We start from the raw sequence: 10,698 nt of genomic DNA on the forward strand, positions 1-10,698 counted from the left end.
CTACAGGGTGGGGGGACTGGCCCCCTCCAGGCAAACCACAGCTGGGGTCTAGGGCCAGGGAGGGGAGTTAAACACCCCTTCGCCTACTCAAACTTACTGCTGACTGCAACTGTGGACTACAAATCCCAGAGGCACCTGGAAGATGAAGTGATCAGCAACCCTGCAGAGTCCTGCTGCTGTAAGTCTGGACTGCAAATCCCAGACACCTCAGAGGCAGCAGGAAGAGGAAGTGATAGCAGCCTCAGCTTCTGGCCTGAGTCACTGCAGGCATGTGGCTGCATTTCCTGAGTTAAAGGTAAATGTTTGTTCACTTCTGTTTCAACTCAACATGTTCAGCTTAAACTAACCTGAAAAGACTGAATAAATTCAGCCTGAGGCTCTTTGACTATCTGGTCTTAGATTTTATGAAAAAAACATACTGTTCATCTCTAACAAGTTAAAAAGAGACAGACACTTTTACTAGCACACAGTATACCAAAGGAGTATGTGGAATGATCTGTTCTTAGCTTGCACCTTCTGCAAAAGGATGCTTCCAAAGAGTTAATTATCTGGGTGGTATTTCCTGTTGCACAATATCAGTATAAATCATATTTTATTCATTGTTCAGTGCTATCTTGCATTTTCCTTCACCTGACTTTCTACAGGATAACAATATCACATCGTTACAATGCAGGTGTGTTTCCCAATGTCCTGAATGAATCAGAAGCTAACAAACAATGAGATCAGAGTCAAACAGAAGATAAATAAGCAAGCAGATAGCTACCCGAAGCACCCGGTTTTTGACTAATAAATATTAGAACCAGAAAGACACAGCAGACAGCGTTCAAACAATATTTATAATAGTAATAGGACATTTTAACAATGCAGTAGGAAATTGTCAATCAAAAAATATTAAAAAGTATACCAGTTTCTTGGAAGTACTTAGGAACACTGTCAGAGGATCTAAGATAACAGGCTCTAAATTCTTTCACAAAAACATTTTTCATATTAATTTAAAAAAAAGAAATTAAGCCTACTATGACTTGAGAAAGACATTACATTTGGTTTATACTGAATACTTTGGTATAAACAAGTCACAATGTGATCCCTCATTCATTTTGCCATCTATAACATTCCTAATTTAAAATCTCTTGCTAAATCAAGATCACAAAATGGTATTCATTTCCTTTTCTGAGAATGGAAAGTTTTCTCCTTCTTTTCCAGTGCCCAGGTGCTGTATTAAGAGCACTCTGCTTCCAATCAGTGAATCTCTATCAATATATCAGAAGCAAAGTGCGCATTTCAGCTGCAGGACAGATGCCTAGCAAGAGACACATTTGGATACAAACTACTTTCAAAATATCCTTGAAGTTGTGCTATTTCTTAATAAGGCCTGAAGTAGAAAACTTAAATACGCACAAAAGAATTCACAAGCAAAAAAGCTCACAAAAAAAAGACAAAAAAATGAGCATGTAGAACAGAACACATAGTACCAGTTTAGTCTGGATAAAAGTTCCAAGATATGGCTTGACATTTTTTGGTTTAATACGATAGTGGAGTATAACAGTATGCTCCAGTATTTGGAATTTCACATTTTATTGTGAAATCTTCCTGGGTTCTAGAAAGCGTTGTCTGAGAAACTTATCTCTATGAAACTAAATGTGAATGCCTCTACTATCCAACATTAAGAGCACCAGTCTCAAATTCTCAAAAGTGACTATGGTTTGGGGCTATCTTCACTTTTGTGACTTTAGAGTGATTCTTCCCCCTCCCCTGCCCAACCCCCAAGGGCAGGTGCTCTGCACATTTTCTAAAACTCAAGCCCCTTTTAGTGTTTACAGACATTTACACCCAAGGTATGTTAGAGGTGGACCCATGTCTTCATAGAATCAGGGCTGCTGTCGTCAAGCAAGAATATTTCAATGAAATGCAAATTCTTTTGTTGCTGCACATGTCATGCAAGTATCAGATGCAAGCTACTGATCTCTGCAACCTTGATTCTCAAGATCATCTCTTGCCTTTGTTGTCAACTCCATAGCAGGAGCCAGTGCAGGAAAGCAGGATAAATGGAAAACTGGCAAGCTGTCATAAGACAGGAAAGGAAGTATACGCATTTCCTCACCTCTTCCTGCTGCCAGCACCAACTTTTTAACTCTGTCACCTTTTCTATTGAAGCAGCTGCTTTGAAACTTCAAAAAAACCCCACCTTTCTGGGCTCATGTCTTTTTACTGATCACTTTTTGTTTCTGTTTGCGTAGGTGAGCCTCTATCTCATGTCTAAAGACAAGCATCCCCAGCTGGCCATGGGAGGCCTCATTCATGGCCTTGGATTGCATACACATCTTGTACTGTTCTGGGGTCAGTTCATCCAAGCACCGCTTTTCATGCCAGAGATGGAAGAGGCCCCGCACAGGCGTTCTGACCACAATGAGGTTGCTGTGGAGGTATTTGCGGTACAGATGCACATCTTCTCCTCCCCAGCCTTTGATATCCAGATCAAAACCACCTGGCACAAAGAAGATGTAGAAAGTTGTACTCTCTGAATGGAAAAACCCGACAGGGACAGACGCATCTCCTGGTGAACTTAATACTGACATTGTCTCTCAGCTCTTCCCTATAGTCTGTAACTTTCATGCCTGTCTTTAAAGTTGGATTACTTTCTGCCAACAGTAGGAAATGCCCAATTTCCTTGCTTTATAAAAGTCCATTTTCACTGCCCTGTGACAAACAAATTTGCTTTGTTTTCACTAAGCAGCTCTTAAAGTTCATGTCATGTTTCCTAAGTGACAGATCAGCTTAAGCTTGCAGCTGAATTTTCTTTATTCTTGACCTTTGTAACCAGGCACAAAGTAGGGTATTGAGAGAAAGTCACACATGGACTCAAGAGAGAAACTGTTGTCTGTGATCTGCACTTACGATTTTCAAACAAGCCCAGTGGCTTCTGTGGGAGGCAGAGAGAGGGCATTCTCTGTATTCTGGAACAACCTTCCCTTCTGGGTCTGAACTAGTCCCAAGTACTAAGCAAAGCACATCCATTTGTGTGGGCTGCTCTGAATGAGGGGCAGCTGGGTCCTTGCAGAGAAGGGAGTGATTTACAGAGGGCTGGGTTCACTGGGCAAGCTACTGAGCAACTTTGCATTTATAACAAACAAGCTGAGACCAGAGGGAGCCATTTCAGTCTCATGATAGTCTATAGGAATGAGCAGATGGGAATGCCTGGCTCAGCCTGCCACAGCCACAGACCCTCCCCAGTCACCGTTATCATTGCTCAATGGAGTCCTGCTTGATGATGGGGATGTAGAAGACAGACTTGTGAGGTCTGCCTTTGTGATACGCTCAGTGCTGGCTTTCCTGGCTGCACTCCGCCATCTAGTGCAATGCTGATTCATGGGATGCACCTGCAAGGGATTCCTCTGCTTGCTGACAGCAGCTTTCAGTGGAGCTTTTTGTGCCAGAAAACAGTGCCCGCATAAGCAGCTTCAGGGGAGTTAGGGACTTCCAGCTATTTGGGGCTTCTGATTTTCTAAGGGCCTTTAAACTTGCAGAGACTCAAGTAACTGGTGGGGCTCTAGCCAAGGAGTTGACAGCCTGCTGGCTCTAGGTCACCTACCCCTTGCCAGTTCTTGGAGGTGGGGGGAAAAGTACTAGGGGAAAAAACTAGAGGGCTGTCTGGAGAGACAGGGGGAAACAGGAAGTAGGCACCTCCCTGCTCCTCCAAGCATCACTGGATTGTGTTGACTGCATCTCTGTTACTTGGGGCACCCAATTTACTGCCCTGAGACATTTAAACTTTGCCATAGGTGACTGGTTACCATAAGGTTTCTAAACCCAATGCTAATTGTTAATGGATCAACTCCAACCTTGGCTCATGAGTTGGGGCTGAGATGTGGAGGGGTGGAGTCATAGTCTAACCAAGCCCTCCTCCAGGGTAGAACTGGTGTTTGCTGTAGAGAGACTTTTACTTGGGACTAGGCTACCACATTCTTAGCTGGATCCCCATCAGGACAAAATGCACAGCTCTTCTGCTTTCCCAGGCCTTGGCTTTAAGGGCAGAGAGTTGGGAAAACTTTGGGTCACTGGCCAGAGGTGTTACTGCTGAGCCTGTACTCTCAAGGCCCAATCCAGCATCACTACCACCAAGAGAAGCTTTGCTTTGGAGTCCATTGTGGCAATAGATGTCTCTTTAGGTACAACTAGTTGTTGACAAGATAATGTTAGGTGAGGTTTGATAGGCCATGTTCTAGCCAGCAGAAATGCTCCAGGGACACAAGCAACGGGCATGGGGTTGATTGGCAGTTATAAACGTCCATGACCCTGCCCATGTTCAGAGATCCCACCTGACAAAAGCTAACCAGTGGGTAAGGTTAGCTATGGAGCACATGCCCAGAATTAAATGGGTGCCTGGAGCTCAGTCTGATGGCAATCAGGGCCACCTATCTTCCACAAGAAGTGAACTTGCTTTGAAAATATCAGAGGAAAGCTCTGGATTAGTCAACGCAGGATTTATCCAGCAAATCTTCTCTTAGCCCTTCCAAAGACAGAAGCTTCATGGAGACTTTAAACACAGAACTTGGAAACTGCTATCTCCTCAGAACACAGTTCTGACTCTTGATCTCCATTAGCTCAGAGGAACATGCACAGATATACAACCCAATGGTTCAAGTTCTTACCTGTGTCTAATAACCCTTGGATGTAACAGAGTGGGTTGGGGAACCCAGAGCACCCTGAAGCAGTTTAGAATAGTTTTAGAGCTGCTCTAAGGTATGCCAACAACTGGCTGTGACACCTCCCACCATTAGTTGATATGCCAGCTGAGATTAGCAGAGGGGCATACAGTGACTGAGCAGCAAAGAGAAGCTGACCCAAAGTTCCTATGTGGCAGTGCTAAAGCAGGATCTCTTAAGCAAATGTTCTTACCTATGTTGATAAAATCAGACCTGTACTGGCAAGTCATTCCAAACCCAAAGTCTCTCCAAAATCCAGTTTCCTTTTTTATAACCTGGGGGGAAAGGCCATTTATATGTGAGCAATTATATTAACAATTTGAATGAAAGAAAAACACACCCCACCCCCCATTTGGATGAGGCCAGAATGGGGACTGCTACCCCACTTTTTAGCTACATTCCCCCCACTACACCCAACTTTGCTCCAGCAGATTTCTGCTGGATGCTTTTGCCAAATTACCATTAGTTATGGGAGTTGACACCCCAGTAAGATAAATGTGGGACAGTCCAGCATTTTCAGAGCTATTGCTTCAGTCTGTCTTCAGACTCACAAAAATATCATGGGAGGCACCTTCCAGAGACCTTTTTGTAGGTGACACATACCTCCTGTTATTTTACAGCGTAGCTTACTTTTCATGGGAGCTGAATCAGTCTTGGGTAGTATTTTAACAAAATCAGTGAACCAAACTTACTCCACAGACAGATGGGGATGGGGTGATATCTTTGACCGTAGGTTCCAAGAGCAGTGCCCAAGTAGAGTGATATTGAGTTCTTTCTAACAACAGAGTCACTGTAGAAGTGCTAGTGTGACTATTATGTACTGTACCTACTGAATGTACTGTACTAATGTGACCAACGATAGAGCTAGTCTGACTGGCAGAATAATGGCTTAAAATCTTTCACAAATTGCCAAATAGCAGAAAAGCCTGTGACAATTATTTGTATTCAGAGAGCCCAGAAGTAGTTTAAAATAGCCTTGGGACTACTCTAAAGTGTGGATCCAACTATGTTTCTAAGGTCTGAATCTAAACCTTGAAAGAGCTTGCAGTTTTGACAAAATAGCAAAGAAAGTGGTATTGTCCCCATTTCACAGATGGAAAACTGAGGCGCAGACAGACAGCCCAACATTTTCAAAACTAGTTCCTTTAAATTAGGAATCTCACAAGTAGCCTAATTTTCAAATGTACAGAGTCACTCAGCAGCTTCATGTGAAGGAGCTGTGGGATGCTCAGCACTGTGGAGATTCTGGCTGCTTATTTAAACATCTAAATCTGGATTAGGAGCCAGAGGCATATAGGATGTTTTGTGGCTTGCACACCAAGGGTGATTGAGGCAGAGGCAGCAGCTGGACCAGTAACAGCTGTCATTCTTGTGTCCCCTCTAAGGAAGTGCCTGAAGCTGGTGCCTCACTTACCTACCCTTAGGTATGCTGCTGTTAGGAGCCTTGGCAGCTACTTTTGAAAATCTTGGCCTAAATGCCTTATCCAGAGGTTATCTATGACCAAGGTGGGATTTGAAACCTGCATTCCATATCCCAGTAGCTCCTTAACCCTCAGGCCATTCTTCCTTCCCTTCTAGCACTCCTTTTCACATATCCATTCATGGCTACCCTTCACCTGTTTTTTCCATTCTTTTTTCCTTTTCTGCATGTATGGCTTTTAAAAGAAAAAAAAAGGAATGAGAAAAAAAACACTGCAAGCCCATTAGTGAGCAAGAAGATGATGTCTGTCAAGCCTACATTGTAACAGGAAAACTCCATCTCAGTGGCTTTACAGCAAGCTATTTGTATGCATTAGCATTAATACTTCCCATTAGAACTAATGGCTACAGCACAAATCAATTTATTTCAAGGCTTGATGCAGGCTACTTTCTCAGCTGCACAAGCAGCAGGGGTAGGCAGCCAACTCTGCTTGTTTAAATGGCACTTTTCTGGCTGTTTGCCCAGAAAGCAATCTGGCCTGAAAATATGATTAACTAAAGAAAAATTAGGTTGGTGATGTCCCTTCTTTAAATTAAGAAGCTTTTCCAGTCTAGGTATCATGTTTGACAACTCTGATGCTACCTATAAATATTTGTGCAGGCCCCACAGAGTGATCAGTGGGATTCACTTTAACTTTCAAACTAAACTCTTTATTTCCTTTCCTGCCTTCAGTGTTTACCAGCTTGAAATTCTCTGGTTAAGTGTGCACTAGAAAGATAAGAGCTCGAGTGAATCCCCTGGTGGCAACAGGAGAGGTTTTGTTTGTAATAAACCCCTCCAATAGGGAGGATAAATTCACATGTAACAACATCATAAGTGTTTTACTACTGTTTAAAAAAAAAAATCAATAAATAAAAAGAGGAAAAAGCTTTTTATCTTGGACATCCTTCAAGGAGTATGGTTCTAAATTAAGCTCCAGTTATATTTTTACAATAGACAGGAGAGTATCCTGAACCTATTTGAGGTAGAGACTGTCAGCCAGTTTGGAATGTATTGGACATGTTAAGGGCAGTGACAGTGGACAAATGCTATAAAATACCTTTCAAAAAGTAGTTATAAGAATACTGACCCTTTTGAGAGGCTTGTACTAATGTTAGCATGTTTATAGTACAAAACTGGATGTGGGTGGTTGCTTAGGAGCAGGGGCTTTATGCAGTTGCATGTCTGAGTGGCCTCACAGGTATCCCTGCCCCCAGCCCTTTGGTTTATTTACAACTAAAGTTAACTTGCTGCTGAAAATCTAGCTATGGCTCCTCTAGTGAATCAACAACCAGCACAGTGTTCAGAGAGTCACAGGGCAGGAAAGGACTTCAAGGGTCTCTAGTGCAGTGTCTTTCACAGATGCAGGATGTGCTATTACTAACCCACCAGCCTTTGCTTATAAGCCTCCAGGAAAAGGAGATTTCAGAGCCTCCCTGGGCAGCTTGGTCCAGTGCCCTTCTGTTCTTACCCTTTGGCCTTTCTGAAAATCTCTCCTTTTAAACTTTTATCATGGCTTAGCTAGAATGGCTGCCTGCTGCAGCAGACAATTGCACTCAGTAACCCAAGACAAATCTTGCAGTCCTACCTTCCTAACTCTTGGGTATGAAGTAACTCTTTATGAAGATGACCCCCTGAACAGTTACTGTTTGAGAGCAGCTGCTGAAGCCAGTGGTTACCACAAGCCTCAATGGAGCTGGGAGGTTCCTTGACAATCCATCAGTGGCAGTGACATTAAGGCCTTTTTGCTGGCTGGGGTCAGAAAGCTAGCTAGCTAAATGTGCTACAAAGCAAGTAAATGCTTTGATTCAGCAGCTCTGCGTTATCTCTCAGCTGGAAGGGACGCCGCTCAGATTCTGAGGGGTGCCAAGGGAGCCACGGATGGAGACCTGTTTGGGTGAGCAGTGTTTGTAGACGGAGAAGTAGGAACGCACTGATTTTCTGTGTGTTTTTGGAGAAATGGGCAATTACTTTCTTTAACCCCACCAAAAAGTGCAGCCAGAGTGCCAAAGAAAGAACACTGCTGCTTGACTCTGTCACCCAGACTCTTCCAGACCCTCTGTGCTCTACTTCCCCCTCTCCTCAGCTGGAGACATCTTGCCAGAACTAAGATGGCACACCCAGGGATAGTGTTTTAGAATTCATAGATGCTTAGAGCGAAGTGGAAAGCAACGGATGATTGACACTAGCAGAGGTTCTGGTCCATCAATTTTAAGGCCAGAAGGGACTGTTATAAGCTTGTAGTCTGACTCCTGTTGCACAACATAATGCGTAGCACCTCGCTTGGTGATTTCTGCAGGGATCCCAACAACTTGTGCCTGAGCTAAAGCAGTGATTCTCAGCCAGGGTGCCATCAGATATTTGTAAGGCTGCCATGGGGTGCTGTTGTGTCTGCAAATATCTACACATGATTCACAAGATGAAACCAGAGATTTCAAGTGGGAAGCTATAGTGTCAAAACCATTCTGACCCGTATGATTTTTCTGAGTTCTTTGCAAGAGAAGTGCTGAATTTTTTTTTCTGTAGTAAAAAACAAATGAAACCTAAGAGCTGACGTTTTCTGAAAGGTGCCTTCAGTCTAACAAGAAGTGTCTTAAGTCTAAAAATATTGAGAACCACAGAACTAGAGCCTCACTTTTAGAAAGGTGTCTTATCTCAGTTTAAAGACCCTCAGGTAACGGACAAGCCACTGGATTCCTAAGGAAACTGTTGACCAATTACCTGTTTCATCATCTATCCATGAATTGCTATGGTCTTTCCAAAACTCATCCAGCTTAGCTTCATAAAACAAGAGGCTGAGAAATATTCAGTTCCCCATTTCCCAAAGAAGTTAGCATCAACAGGTTCCATCATCCCAAGCTGCCCCAAGGTGGATTTGCTGCGAGTTGATCATAATGTAGCTTCTGGCAGACACACAAGCTAAGCTGAAATTTTTAGCTTCCACACGTAAATATCAAACAAGCTTTAAAATAAAGCAGCACTTTAAACTATTTGACTGGAAAGCATTGCCAGAGAGCTCACTGAACACCACAGTCATGAGGGGAATAAATAAGCTCCATTTTCAATGTGTCACATCTCTGTGTACACAGATCAGTGAAATTTCATTCAAGAGCACATCCATCTTTCTGAAGGGGAAATGTTATGTACAGTTGAGAGCATGCATTTTGAGAGCTAGTTACTTACCAGCTGCTGTTCTAAGGGTGGAATAGAATCGTGGTGCCCATAAATTATACCTGGGTTATATTGGCTGAAAAGAACTGGATAAAACACTTTCTTCCCTAGAAATCACAATAGTTTTAAAAAGAAAGTTATTTGGTACGTTGTTTTATGCTCTCAAACTGCATCTGAAATGTACTCCCCTCTGCTCTACAGACTCTGGCCTTGGGCCAAGCTCCACTGAATTCAACACAAAGACTTCTGTTGCCTTGCATTGGGGGTGAGGTGTTAGACCCACAGTCCTGTGGTCTGGGTGCAGAATGTGAAACTGGGGATATAGTTGTCCAACATGGCCTGCACAGACCATAGAAAACCAAGCAACAAAAGCAAGGTGTTGCTTGTAGAGGGAGCTGAGAACTTTTTGCCTTCTCCTTGACTGAAGTGTGACAATCAGCCGTATAGGTTCTATACTGTTACACGTACCTTAGGGAAAACCCTGGAATAGCTGAAAACCTTGCAATAGCTGAACTTCCCGTCTCCTTCTGCCAACATATAGTTATTACAAAATTAAATACAAATCTGCCCAAATCAGTAAATCCCGAGCAGTCGTACCTGGCTGTGTGTTCAGTCTACAGGTGTTGAGAAATTCAGCTGTGAAATATATATCCACATCACAAAAAAAGAGAACAACATTGTTTCCTTTCCAAACTCGAGCCCCTATGTCTAATCCTTTGCCTCTTGAGAATTCTTCGTTCAGTTGGATGAAGGTGAAATTCTTGAAGTTAGCTGATCTAGGAGGAACAGCCCGGGAGAAGAGGCTTAAGGGATTCAAAGGCATAGCCAAACCTTTGGGTTTCTTTTACCACATATATAAGCAAAATTAAAATATTTCAAATGTACATATTCAAATGTTATGGTTTTATACATTCTTTAAAAATGTCACAACTTGATGATGTTTTTCTGTGCTATACCAAACACCAGGAAATATGGGAAGAGAAACCTGTCACTGTAACATTCAGAATGTTTCTGAGATGATACTGATGGACCATGAAAAAAAGAGAACAAACAAACATAGGGAGGAGAAAATAGCTCTACCCTCTTTTAATACAATGATAAACTATCTGCTTTAAATCTAATCTGTAAATTTTAACAATATTTTTTAATAGCTATTGACATAAGTTGTTGTGTATATTATTGTGTTTGCATCAATGTTCTTTTTGATACCTAAAGTCAAAACTATTTAAAAATTATCAAAAGGAACACAATCCAAAACTCATGGAAGTCAATGGGAGACTTGAGGTCAGTCCCAAACCACAAGATAAACCTGTCAATTTTGCATACTCTGTGTTCTATGATATCACTTCTGCTTAAATCCAACCA

General features: G+C 42.5%; 1 protein-coding gene across 4 annotated transcripts in view; it reads right to left on the reverse strand.

Moving 5' to 3' along the window:
* Positions 1-575: 575 nt before the first annotated feature.
* Positions 576-10,698, reverse strand: part of CSGALNACT1 (chondroitin sulfate N-acetylgalactosaminyltransferase 1) — a 140,439-nt gene continuing 130,316 nt past the window's right edge. For all 4 annotated transcript variants that reach the window (XM_019522225.1, XM_019522227.1, XM_019522226.1 and 1 more), the window contains 4 exons: positions 9,931-10,109; positions 9,346-9,440; positions 4,897-4,978; positions 576-2,485 (listed from right to left, as the gene is read on the reverse strand). In XM_019522225.1, the coding sequence (XP_019377770.1) occupies positions 2,196-2,485; positions 4,897-4,978; positions 9,346-9,440; positions 9,931-10,109 (646 nt within the window). In that variant the 3' untranslated portion in view covers positions 576-2,195. The remainder of the gene's footprint in view (positions 2,486-4,896; positions 4,979-9,345; positions 9,441-9,930; positions 10,110-10,698) is intronic.

Source organism: Gavialis gangeticus, unplaced genomic scaffold, assembly GCF_001723915.1.
Source record: "Gavialis gangeticus isolate Ggan-Ray unplaced genomic scaffold, GavGan_comp1, whole genome shotgun sequence".
In the NCBI taxonomy this organism is placed as follows: Eukaryota; Metazoa; Chordata; order Crocodylia; family Gavialidae; genus Gavialis; species Gavialis gangeticus.